Below are 13,599 nucleotides of genomic sequence, written 5' to 3' on the forward strand. Positions count from 1 at the left end.
AAAAAAAAAAAAAAAAAAAGATTGATTGACACTTTAATACTTGAGCCACTTTTGTGGTGTTTAATTGGAGTCTCACAGACTTTCTTGCTCAGTCTGGCTTCCAACCTCAATTCTTGGGCCTCAGCCTCCCAAGTACCTAGGATTACACATGCGAGCTACTGACATTCAGCCTGATTTATCATTATCAAGTATCTGGCACAGAGAAGGTATTCAGTAAACTTGAGATGAAGAAATACCTAAGCTTCTATCCATTTCAAAGTACTTTCTCTAATACTTACACAACCTATTCATGTATAAAGATTTGTTAGCAACCAAACTGACCTCTTAGGAGGTTTTTTTTAAACACTGTAAGTATTTTAGGTAGAAAAACACATTTTCATGTTTCTACTACAAAAAAAAACAAAGTACTTAATTACTTGAGGAGGACAATCACAATCCAGGTCAGCCCAGACATAACATGAGACCTTATCTAAACAACTAGAAACAGAAAAGCCTAGGACACATGGCGCAAATGGTAGAGCATCTACCTAGCAAGGTCAAGGCCCTGAGTTCAAACCCCAGTACTGCCCAGCCACCCTCCACCAACAAAATGACCCATAGACAGTTGGAGGCCAGATTAGGCTAAATAGTAAAACTGCATCAAAAATAATGAAATGGAAAAAAAATAAATTAGGTTTGCAGGATATAATCCAGGATCCTTACCAGCAGTCCGAGGCCCGTCATAAGCACCTGCTTCTTCACCATCTCTGAATATCTTCAGGGTTGGATAGCCACTGACTCCATACTTATTACAGGTGTTCGTGTTGGCAGTGCAGTCAACCTACAGATTGAAGGCCCATAGAAACTACTGTTATCAAAATCCCTGTTGCAAGTTTTTTCTGTATTCCTCAAATAACTGCCTCAGAATTAAAGTTCAAAGCCAGTCCGGGTAGGAAAGTCTGTAAGATTCTTATCTCCAATAAACCACCAGAAAACCGGAAGTGGCGTTGTGGTTCAAGTGGTAGAACGCTTACCTTGAGCTGAAGAGCACAAGGACAACGCCCAAACCCAGAGTTCAAGCCCCATGACAAAAAAATTAAAAAAAAAAAAAAAGCGGAGTACAACCTTCAGCTGAAGAGCTGAGGGACAGAGCCCAGGCCCAGAGTTCAAGCCCCATTCAAAATCCATGGTTTCATACAAAATGCCAAAATGCTCAAAGTATTTAAATGATCACCACCACCAACAACAAAAAGAATAAACTGCTGCCAGGCACTGCCTATAATCCTAGTTCCTCATGAGCTAGGATCACTACTCAGGCTGAGCTATACTACCGGCAGCAAAGTCCCCGGGAGACTCTTGTCCCTCCCCTTCTGTCCCCTTTACACTCTCAAAGACAGGTAAATGAACAAACAAGGGGGAAAAAAGAAAGAAAAACAGCAAAAGTCCATTCAATTCTTAACAATGAGATGTGTGTGTGTGTGTGTGTGTGTGTGTGAGCATGTGCACACAAACTCATGATCTTGCTCAGTTTCTTCAGTCATGGCTGGCACACGACTACATGAGCCATACCTCCACTTCCAGCTTTTTGGTGGTTAATTGGTTAAAAGTTTCATGGACTTTCCTGGCAAGGCGGGCTTCAAACTGTGATCCTCAGATTTCAGCCTCCTAAGCAGCTAAGATTACTGGCATGAACCACCAGCACCTGGCAATTTCATTAGTTTTAATATTCTGTTCATTACAAGTAATGCCAAAGGCAAGGTGTACATTTCCTCAGGAACTAGTCTTCACTGTTCTTAGCACTTAAGAGCAGCATAAATTGTTAAACTTACAGCTACTCTTTAGAATACTTCATATCCTTTGGTTGAGTGGCTCTGTACTCACCTTTGCTAATGGGACTATTCCTTTTAATCTGGTGGCTGCAGCTTCATATTCAGGAGCAAGCCTCTTGCAGTGTCCACACCTATATCAAGAGAGAGCCAAATCCTTAGGTTGACTAATCCTACAAATCTGCTAATGTTGTCTCTAGGAAAAAAGTCTCAAATTCAATTATCTTCCATGCCCCCATTCATCCTCCTTTTTGTTTGTGCTTGAACTCAGGGCCCCAGCACTGTTCTTGAGTGTTTTTGCTCCATGCTAGTACTCTACTACTAGGAACCATAGCTCCACTTCCAGCTTTTGTGGTAGTTAACTGGAGATAAGTCTTACGGACTTTCCTGCCCAGGCTGGTTTTGAATTGTGACCCTTACATCTCAGCTAGGATAAGTAGCTAGGGTTACTGGCATGATCCACTGGTGCCTGGGTTTCCACTTTTTTTTTTTTTTTGCAGGGGAGGTATCAGTTGTGGGGCTTGAACTCAGGTCTGGGCACTGTTCCTGAGCTCTTTTGCTCAAGACTAGAGCTCTACCACTTTGAGCCACAGCACCGCTTCTGGTAGTCTAGTGGTTAACTGGAGATTAAGTCCCTTGGACTTTACTGCCTGGGTTGGCTTTGAACCATGATCATCAGATCTCAGCCTCCTGAGTAGCTAGGATTACAAGTGTGAGCCACCAGTGGGTGGCTTTCCACCTTTTTTTGACCTAAGGTTTGGCCTTGAACTTGTAATCCTCCTGTCTCAGTCTCTTAAATGTTAGGCTTACAGGTGTACAACATCAAGCCCATCTCCCATCTCTCAGTCCTGTTAGATTTTTGAGATTGGACTGAAGTTGCCCAGGCTGGCTTTGAACATGCAAAACTTGAAACTGCCTCAGCCTCCTGTGTAACTGGGATTGTAGGCATGCATTACACCTGAGTCATACTTCCACTGAACTACGCTTCCAAAAGGAAGAACATAACTTTAACAATATCATTATTGATAGCCAGGCACTGGTGGTTCATGCCTGTAATCCTGGCTTATCAAGACGCTGAGATCTGAGGATCACAGTTCAAAGCCAGCCCAGGCAGGAAAGTCTGTGAGATGCTTATCTCCAATAAACCACTAGAAAACTGGAAGTGGCACTGTGGCTCAAGTGATAGAGTGCTCTCCTTGAGCTGAAGAGTGCAGGGACAGCACCCAAGCCCAGAGTTAAAGCCCCACAACCGACAAAACAAAAACAAAAAACAGTATCATTATTGCTAAGTAAACCGGAGCTCTCGGAACATAAAAGTATATTCCACATTAATGAGGGAAAGGGCTCATGTCTTTTTGAACAATTAGTAAGGCTAAAACAAAGAATAAAATATCAGGGCTGGGAATGTGGCTTAGTGGTAGAGGGCTTGCCTAACATGCATGAAGTCCTGGGTTCGATTTCTCAGTACCACATAAACAGAAAAAGCCAAAAGTGGCACTATGGCTCAAGTGGCAGTGGTAGAGTGCTAGCCTTGAGCAAAAGAAGCTCAGGACCAGTGCCTAGGCCCTGAGTTCAAGCCCTAGGACTGGCAAAAAATAAAAATAAAAAATCAGTAATTCTGGTAACATTTCCCAAAGATGCATTTTTCCTTAAAAAAATCAAGACCTAATATAGTAGTTCCTAGAATTATCTGATTGAGGGAGTATGTAGCTTGGTAGTAGAAAGCTTGTCTACCATGTGAAAGAACATGAATTCAATCCCCAACACTGCCAGAATAAAAAAAAGGTTACAGTCCAGGCAGGCCTGAGCATAAAGTGAGACCCTAACTAAAACTAATCAATGGGATGGAAATGTGGCTGAAATAATAGAGACTTTGCCTTGCAAGTACAAGGCCCTTAGTTTAATCCTCAGGATTGCTAAAAACAAGAAAAACACATCAACATCAAGTAATTTTTCTCCAATTTTTCACTATGGATCTATGGGCAGAAGTCCTAGTTGAGGAAGTAGTGGAATGAAATGTACTCTAGCAGCTTACTGACAGCCTTTTTTTCCCCCAAACTGAGTTCAACACAGTTGATACAGTTAAGATCAAAGTCTGATTTTTATAGTCACCTGGCCAAAAGAACTAATTAAAAACATAAACAAGAATACTATTCCCAGAGGGCCAGCAGAAGCACCTGCTCCAATACCCAGAAAGTCCAAACAGTCCCACAGGTGCACTGTACATGCAGCTGGGGGTGTAAAATATTCTCTTATCAAAGCACAGTTAGCATCAGCTGCACATCCTCTTTTCAAAAGCCAATGAATTGCAAAGGGATCACTCTGAGAAGCTTGAGGAGTTTTGTAACCTCTCTCCAGACAAACAGAAAAGACAAAGAAGAAAAAGAACAAGGAAGAAATATGAGCTGATAGATTTCACAGTCAGTAGTCTCAACTTATCCTATCAAGTAATGAATGGTTAGTAACTAGGAAATATTTTAAGACAAGAACTATAAAAGGGCCTGGAAGGTGGCTCAGTGGTAGAGCGCTTGCCTTGCATGCATGAGGCCCTAGGTTCAATTCCTCAGCACCACATTAAAAAAACAAAACAAACAAAAACAGAAGTGGCATTGTAGCTCAAGTGGTAGAGAGCTAGCCTTGAGCTAAAGAGCTGAGGGACAGCGCCCAGGCCCAGAGTTCAGGCCCCATGACTGACAAAAAAAAAACTGTAAGATTTATTATAGGCTCTTTAGTCTTCAGGAGTCTTATTTAAAAATTACCAAAGTTTGACAAAGGAACACAGGCAGGGAAAAAAGCCTAATACCACACAATGCAGGGTCATGTATATATTTATGAAAATGATAATGGACCAATGTCGAAACACAAATTCAAGATGGATGGGGAAGAGGTTCAAAAAAGGTTTCAGATATACTGGGTTTTGTTTTGTTTTTATGGTTGTGGGGCCTGAATGCAGAACTTGGGCACTGTCTCTGATCTCTTTTTGCTCAAGGCTAGTGTTTTAACACTTTGAGCCACATGGGGACTTTTCTGCCCAGGCTGGTTTCAAACTGTGATCCTCATATCTCAGCCTCCTGACTAGCTGGGAATAGAGGCATGAGCCACCAATACCTTATTAGTCTCATACTGTGATGTTCCCAATTACCTAGCTGGGATTACAGATGTGACCACACCTGGCTTGTTTGTTGGAATGGGGTCTTGCTAATTTTTTTTACCAGGAGATCTCCAATTGTGGTCCTCTTGAAAACTTATAGGCATGAGTTACATAGCAGTAAGAGGTTAGACTGGGCCCTTAATTAGGTTCAAGTTCAGAAAGAAAAAGGTGAGGTATTTTGGATATAGAAAATAATAGGTGCCTTTAGAGATGTAAGAAAGCTTTTGTTTTCAGGGATAAATGCACACATATGTGCATTATGACTCCACCAGACAGTAATTTATAGGAAAGGAAAAAGCAGCAGCAGCAAGAACCAAAGCCTCATAGGAGATAATTTATTTACCATGGGCAGATAATGAAAAACTGGACCAGTGTGGCAGAAATGAGAATAAACAAAATAGAGATTTCTGCTGACATTTTTACCATCTTTAGACAGGATCTCATGTCAAGCCTTGACTTATGATATCCCTGCCTCAGCCTCAAAGGTACTAGAGTTACAGGTGTGCTCTTTGTTAATTTGTGGTAACCGTTAAGGCTAATACATCATGTATAAAATTTGTCAGCTCTATAAGCACATTAAAAATATTCATGATGCCACCAGGTGCAGGTGGCTCACTCCTGTAATCCTAGCTACTCACGAAGCTGAGACCTGAAGATTGCGGTTCCAAGCCAGCCCAGGCAGTAAAGTCCATGAGACTCTTATCTCCAATTAACCACCAGAAAAGTAGAAGTGTCGCTGTGGCTCAAAGTGGTAGAACACTAGCCTTGAGCAGAAAAAGATCAGGGACAACACCTAGGCCCTGAGTTCAAGCCCCAGACTGGCACCAAAAAAAGCCAGAAAGGGCTGGGAAGGTGGCTCAGTGGTAGAGCGCTTGCCTTGCATGCTCAAGGCCCTGGGTTCGATTCCTCAGCACCACATAAGAAAAAAGAAAAAAGCCGGAAGTGGCGCTGTGGCTCAAGTGGTAGAGTGCTAGCCTTGAGCTGAAGAGCTGAGGGACAGCGCCCAGGCCCAGAGTTCAGGCCCCACGACCGGACCCAAAAAAAAAAAAAAAAAAAAAAGCCAGAAAGCCAGAAGTAGGTGTTGTTAAGTGGTGAAGCACTTGAAGCCTTGAGGGAAAAAACTAAGCAAAAGGATGGGGCCCAGAGTTCAAGCCCCAGTACTGGTGCGTGCACACAAGTACACCCTATTAAAGTAAAAGGAGCCAGGGATGCGGCTTACGAGGCAGAATGACTGGCTAGCAAGCCCAAGACTGAGTTTAAACTCAGTAACTTTCACACACACACACACAAAATCTGCCTGGTAAATTCCTATGAAATCTGGGAATAAAGTAGGTGCGTATAAGCCACAAGGCCCAGACCAAAAGCCACTGTTGGCCAACAAATGCACAAGAGAGCTCCAACAAAGCTGGCAGAAACTACCCTTTTCAATCAGGAATTCAAGTGAAATGGACTTTTAAGGACATCAGGAGTTAGAGACCCATCAAGATTTACCACAACCTCTTTTACCTATCCCTAGACAATATTAAAACAAGAATCCACTCTCTCTCAGAACAGCACGTAGCAATCTAGCAGATGATAATGAATTCTAACATATATTCACTCAACAATCAGAAGCTTAATATTTAGTAAAAGTAACTTGCAAACTAAATCATGTTGAAAGAATAGGGGGCAGAAGGGAAATAAGAACATGTATAAATTATTAAATATTTCATTTTATACTATGCAAAAACTTTTTTTTCTTGTTAGTACTAGGGTTTGAAAGCAGGGTCTCACACTTGGTAGGCTGATGCTTTTTGCTTTAGGCTATTTTTCAGACAGGGTCTTATAGAGTTGCCTAGGGCTGGCCTTAATAAAGCAATCCTACCAACATTTTCCACAAAGCTGGGATTACAGGCATGGTGTTAAGATGGAATCACTCAAGCCAGGTGCAGGTGGCTTACATGCCTGTAATCCTAATCAGGAGGCTGAGATCTGAAGATTGTGATTTGAAGCCAGCCCAGGCAATAAAGTCCTTGAGACTATTATCTCCAATTAACCACTAGAAAATGGAAGGTAGTTCAAGAGGCAGAGCATTAGCCTTGAGCACAAAAGCTTAGGAATTGGTTGGGAATGTGGGTTAGTGGTAAAGTGCTTGCCTAGCATGCATGAAGCCCTGGGTTTGAATCCTGGGCACTACATAAGCAGAAAAAGTCGGAAGTGGCACTGTGGCTCAAGTGGTAGAGCATTAGCCTTGAGCTGAAGAGTTGAAGGACAGCTCCCATCAAAAAAAAAAGATGGCATCTAACTTTTTAACCCAAAATCCTTGTAACTGCCACCAATTAGTTGGAATGACAGGCATGCACTAACTCAGCCAAATTGTCCTTTTCTTTTTTAAAATTTTACTGAGCCAGGTGCTGATGGCTCATGCCTATAATCCTAGCTACTCAGGAGGCTGAGATCTGAGCAGCTCAGCTCAAAGCCAGCCTGGGCAGGAAAGTCCATGAAACTCTAATCTATAATAAACCATCAGAAAACCGGAAGTGGCCCTGTAGCTCAAGTGGTAGAGTGCTAGCCTTGAGCTGAAGAGCTGAGGGACGGCATTCAAACCCCATGACCCACAAAAATTAAATTAAATTAAAAAAATTAAAATGTGGGCTGGGAAGGTGGCTCAGTGGTAGAGCACTTGCCTTGTATGCTCGAGGCCCTGGGTTCGATTCTTCGGCACCACATAAGAAAAAAGCCGGAAGTGGTGCTGTGGCTCAAGTGGTAGAGCACTAGCCTTGAGCTGAAGAGCTGAGGGACAGCGCCCAAGCCCAGAGTTCAGGCCCCACGACCGGACCCAAAAAAAAAAAAAAAAATGTACTGAGGTCTGAATTTAGATTCTCATGCTCAAGCTTTTCAGTGTTCTACACTCGAGCCATGCATCACCATTCCTTTTTTTTTTTCTTTTTCCAGTCCTGGGACTGGCTACTGTCCCTGAACTTTGGTGCTAAAGGCTGGCATTCTATCACTTGAACCACAGTGCCACTTCCTTTTCTGAGTAACTTACTGGAGATAAAGAGTTTCAGGGGCTGGGCGCCAGTAGGTCATGCCTGTAATCCTAGCTACTCAGGAGGCTGAGATCTGAGGATTGTCAGCCCAGGCAGGAAAGTACATGAGACTTGCACCCAGGCCCAGAGTTCAAGCCCCATGACCAACCGAAAAAAAAAGTTTCACGTACTTTCCTGCCCAGGCTGACTTCAAACGAGGATCCTCAGATCTCAGCCTCCTGAGTAGTTGGGATTATAGGTGTGTGCCACCAGTGCCTGGCTTTTTTTGGTGACCTTTCTGCTTCAGTCAGCCTCACAAGTACACAGCCCCTAGTCTTTTTGTTCTCCTCTTTTCCTGTTTTTTTGTGTGTACTGGGGCTTGAAGTCAAGAGCCTTACACTATCACTAGGCTTTTTTGCTCACATTTAGCATTTTACCACTTGAGCCACACACCCCAATCCTGGCATTTTGCTGGTTAACTGGAGATGAGTCTTGGGGACTTTTCTGCCCAACCTGCCTTTGAAACATAAATCATCTGGGTCTTAGCCTATTGAGCAGCTAGGACTATACTATATGTATGGACAACCAGATCCTGGCTTCACAGTCTTTTTCTATCCTTTAGAAACACTGTATTAAATATTATTTATAGCCAGGCATCAGCTATAACTTATTTATATAACTTTTCCCTCAGTCCGGCATTCTACCACTTGAGCTACAGCTCCACATCTGGCTTTTTGTTGGTTAACATAGGGGCTGGGAAGGTGGCTCAGTGGTAGAGCGCTTGCCTTGCATGCATGAGGCCCTGGGTTCGATTCCTCTGCACCACATAAGCAGGAAAAAAAAAAGCCAGAAGTGGTGCTATGGCTCAAGTGGTAGCATGCCAGCCTTGAGCTGAAGAGCTGAGGGACAGCACCCAGGCCCAGAGTTCAGACCTCACGACTGGAACCCCCCCCCCAAAAAAAGTCTCACATAGACTGGGAATGTGGCTTAGTGGTAGAGTGTTTGCCTAGCATGCATGAAGCTCTGGGTTTGATTCCTCAGTACCAGAAAAACAGAAAAAGCCAGAAGCAGCATTATGGCTCAAGTGGTAGAGTGCTAGCCTTGAGCAAAAGAAGCTCAGGGTCAATGCCTAGATCCATAGTTCAAGCCTCAGGACTGGCCAAAAAGAAAAAAGCAAAGTTTCTTCTTTCTAGGCTGGCTTCAAACCACACCCCTCAGATCTCAGCCTCCTGAAAAGTCAAATTTTATTACACTGTCAGCACACTGCTGAGAATGTGACTCACTGTAGAGCCTAAGGCCAACATTGCTTCAATCCCCAGTACTATAGAGATGAAATCTTAAAATCTTCTAGAAGTTATCACAAAAATTTAAATCTTTCGTGCCACTTCCAGCTTTTACTGTTTATATGGTGCTAAGGAATTGAACCCAGAGCCTCATGCATGCGAAGCAAGCACTCTACCACTGAGCCACCTTCCTAGCCCCCAAAATTTAAGTCTTGAAATTTAAGCCGGGCGCTGGTGGCTCACGCCTGTAATCCTAGCTACTCAGGAGGCTGAGATCTGAGGATCGCGGTTCAAAGCCAGCCAGGGCAGGAGAGACCGTGAGACTCCTATCTCCAATAAACCACCAGAAAACTGGAAGTGGCGCTGTAGCTCAAGTGGTAGAGCGCTTGCCTTGAGCTGAAGGACAGCGCCCAGGCCCAGAGTTCAAGCCCCACAACCGACAAAAAAAAAAAAAGTCTTGAAATTTAATCCCCAGAGAAATTAACAAAAATCCTATCTTTCTAAATATATAATTAACTTCATAAGATAGTACACTACAAAGAAATCTTAAATGTATTAAAAGTAGGGGCTAGGCACTTGTGGCTCATGCCTGTAATCCTAGCTACCAGTGAGACAAATCCAAAGATCCAGGTTTGAAACCAGTCCAGGCAGAAAAGTCCATGACTCTCTTACCTCCAACTAATCAGCAGGAAGTGGAGGTGTGGCTCAAGTGATGGCTTACAAACTTTGAGTCACAAAGCCAGAGCAAGCCAGGCGCTGGTGGCTCACCCCTGTAATCCTAGCTACTCAGGAGGCTGAGATCTGAGGATCGAGGTTCAAAGCCAGCCCGGGCAGGAGAGACCGTGAGACTCCTATCTTCAATAAACCACCAGAAAACCGGAAGTGGCACTGTAGCTCAAGTTGTAGAGCGCTCTCCTTGAGCTGAAAAGCTGAGGGTCAGCGCCCAGGCCCAGAGTTCAAGCCCCACGACCGACCAAAAAAAAAAAAAAAACAAAGCCAGAGCAGCATGAGGCCTGGAGTTCAAGTTCAAGTATTAGCACCAAAGACCAAAAACAAAAACAAAAAAAAAAAACACACAAGGGGATAAAACCTTAAGAAGAGAAAAAGAATGTGCACAGAACAAAATAAGCCAATTTGAATTTGATTCTTGAACTGTTCCTGACAAGAATAGTATGCCTAATCTGTGCAAAACAGCAGTTGAAAAACATTTCCCAGCTGACATGTTAATAAAAGCAGTTCAATGTATAGAAATTAAACACCTTATCAACAGACTTCCTAAACTTCAGATTGGTCATTCTGAAAACTGATATTTCTTGCTGGAATTACAGAGGATGGCCTTATCTTCTAACCACCAGAAAGGAGACACCACAGCAGAAATCTACCCAATTCTTGGAACAGTTTAATGCATGACGGAATATGTAGGACAGCATGGGGGCCAATTTAAAGTAGACAAGACCAGCTGGATTTGGTGGTGCAAGCCTGAGGATCACAAATTTGAGCCTGGTCTGGGCAAAAAATAAATAAATAAAATGTAGAAAAGAATGCCCTTAAGACAGGTGCTGGTAGCTAGTACCTGTCATCTAGCTACTCAGGAGACTGAGATCTGAGGATCCTGGTTCGCAGCCAGCTGGGTGGGAAAGCCTGTGAGACTCTTACCTACAATTATCCACAAGTATGGTCTTGAGCAAAAAGGATTAAGGACAGTGCCCAGACCCTGAATGGTACAAGTACAGGTATACACACACAAGCCTTAGTTGTTTCTCCCTGCCTTCTTCCAGTACTGGGAATTAAACTCGGGGTCTTGCACAACATCCTTAACCCTAATTCTGCTTTAAACCAAATCTAACAGAACACATTTCTCCAGCAATTCCTTTTTTTTTTTTTTTTTTTTGCTGGTGCTGGGCCTTGAACTCCCAAGCCTGCATACTCTCCCTAAGCTCCTTTTGCTCAAGGCTAGAGCTCTACCACTTGAGCTACAGCGCCACTTCTGGCTTTTTCTGTAACTAACTGGACATGTCTCACAGACTTTACTGTCCAGGCTGGCTTTGAACTGCAATCCTCAGGTCTCAGCCTCCTGACTAGCTACAATTACAGGCATGAGCCATCAGCACCAGGCTAGCAATTCCTCTTTAAACTGCTGTATGACCCCTTTTAGTCCAAGAAGTCCTAGTCATTGTCTCCCCCTCATGTAACAGTATAGTTACGTAACTGGAAAGACTTTCTAAGCAAGAATGAGTTTCTGAGATGTAGGGAGACTACATAATGTGTAACCAATACTGCCAGTTAGCCACAGCGATGCCAGGACACAAAATCTGTTAAAACCCAACTTGCTGCCTTTTGCATATCCTTCTGAGTCAGGTAGTCCTTCCCAGGAGTTTTGGGGCATGACCCTGGACAAATCAGATGGGCTAGAAGAGTGAAGCCCAGAGTCAAAAATAAGACTTAAAGACACTTTTTTTTTTTTTTTTGGGGGGGGGGAAGGGTAGGTCATGAGGCCTGAACTCTGGGCCTGGGCTGTCCCTCAGCTCTTCAGCTTAAGGCTAGCGCTCTATCACTAAAGCCACACCACAGCGCCACTTCTGGCTTTTTCTGCTTAAATGGTGCTGAGGAATCACACCCAGGGCCTAATGCATGCAAGGCAAGCGCTCTACCACTGAGCTACCTTCCCAGCCCTGACACTTAAAAAAAATAATTAAAAAAAATCTAATACTTTTGAAATCAGTTTTTAGCTAAGGGTCACTGTGCCAGAAAGGAAAAAAATTCAGTACTGCAATTATCATGATCTACTGAGCTATTCCAAGTGTTAAAATAATTAAGTGTGCTGTTGGAATAGTTTGGACATTATCATCACCACTCAGGCTGGCAGGGCCAGAAATCCTATTTGTCATGCCTTGTAAAGAAAACAGATTTCTATTCTGAAGTAGTTCTGCTCTCTAAGGAGCTCACATTTTGTTAGGTTAGGATACTCAGAAGTGAAGTTATTTCTCTCAACATTGTTTACTTGTTTGTGGGGTGGAGGTGGGGGAATGAAGAGTCATTTTCTGGTCATTTTCATGAACTATGACAATCAGGGCGGACTCTGATGGAATGATTCCTTTTTTTGGGGGGGGGGGTTCCGGTTGTGGGGCCTGGGCGCTGTCCCTCAGCTCTTCAGCTCAAGGCTAGCGCTCTACCACTTGAGCCACAGCGCCACTTCCGGCTTTTTTCTTTTTGCTTATGTGGTGCTGAGGAATCGAACCCAGGGCCTCAGGCATGCAAGGCAAGCACTCTACCACTGAGCCACCTTCCCAGCCCCCTGATGGAATAATTCCTAAGGCACCCAGCGTTTTGGTTTGTGACAGAGACCTCTCCAGGTTTAATGGGGCACTACCCATGGACAATAACAATAATAATTGTGTGCATCAAGAAAAAGCACTCATGACCATTCTGCAGCTACTGAGTGACCTTGGCTTGAAACCAACAGGCAGTGGGGCGTGGGGTGAAAGGGGGGTGGTGGTGGTGGTGCAGGGAGTCAGGACGAAAGGAAATACCCTGAGCGTTCCCAGGACCTCCACACTTGAGGGTTACATTCTCTTTCCTATTAAGGCTTTCGGATAGCAGGCCGGGATCGAGTACACTGAGTCACCTGAAGAACTGAGTAAGATAACACATCGCCGGGAGCCGGGTGGGGTGGGGTGGGGGCCGAGATGGTGAAACCCTCAGCAAATAGGAAGTGCCTGGTGAAAAGGATGCGGCCTGGTGGGAGAGGAGCCCCGAGGTTTCCCTTCCTGAGTGGGTGGCGCACCCCCCCCCCGGCCCCGCACCTCCGGATCCCCAGGGATGGTGGATGGGGTGGGGAGGACAGACACGTTGGAATAGTGTGGAGGGCTCTGGAGCGGCGTAGGCCCAACCGTTCGCGCGCCCGGCCCGGGGGACCCCAGCAGACTCTTCCCTCCCCCGGGCCCAGGCCTGGAGCGGCGGCCTCACCATGGAGCGAAGAACTCGACGAGCATGAGGCCCGCGGAGCCCGTGTCCGAGACGCGACTCTCGAAGTTGTCGTCGGTGAGTTCCAGCACGTCAGAGGCAGCGGCGTGGCGGGCCTCGGCGAGAAGCAGCGCCACGACCGAGAACAGCGCTAGATGACGGAGGCGCATGGCGGCCAGGCGACCGGGGGAGGAACCGGGACCGGGGGTGGGAAACGGCCGGGGGAGGGGAGGTCGGGGAAGAAAAAGAAGTAAAAATAATAAAAAATGAAATGAAAACGAAGGCTCCGGCGAAGGGAGGGGGGGGTGAGGAGGGATCGACGAAGGTCGGGCCGGCGACCACGAACTCGCTGCCTCGCGCTCCCGCGTCTGGCCCAGGCGGACCTGCAG

General features: G+C 44.9%; 1 protein-coding gene across 1 annotated transcript in view; it reads right to left on the reverse strand.

Annotated features, from left to right (window-relative positions):
• Pdia3 (protein disulfide isomerase family A, member 3) overlaps positions 1 to 13,598 on the reverse strand; it is a 25,714-nt gene extending 12,116 nt beyond the window's left edge. The window contains exons 1-3 of the mRNA XM_013010178.1: positions 13,214 to 13,598; positions 1,861 to 1,939; positions 703 to 820 (exon numbers count right to left, since the gene is read on the reverse strand). Of these exons, the coding sequence (XP_012865632.1) occupies positions 703 to 820; positions 1,861 to 1,939; positions 13,214 to 13,380 (364 nt within the window). The 5' untranslated portion in view covers positions 13,381 to 13,598. The remainder of the gene's footprint in view (positions 1 to 702; positions 821 to 1,860; positions 1,940 to 13,213) is intronic.
• Position 13,599: the final 1 nt, after the last annotated feature.

This window comes from Dipodomys ordii, unplaced genomic scaffold, assembly GCF_000151885.1.
Source record: "Dipodomys ordii isolate 6190 unplaced genomic scaffold, Dord_2.0 Scaffold11, whole genome shotgun sequence".
NCBI classification, from domain to species: Eukaryota; Metazoa; Chordata; class Mammalia; order Rodentia; family Heteromyidae; genus Dipodomys; species Dipodomys ordii.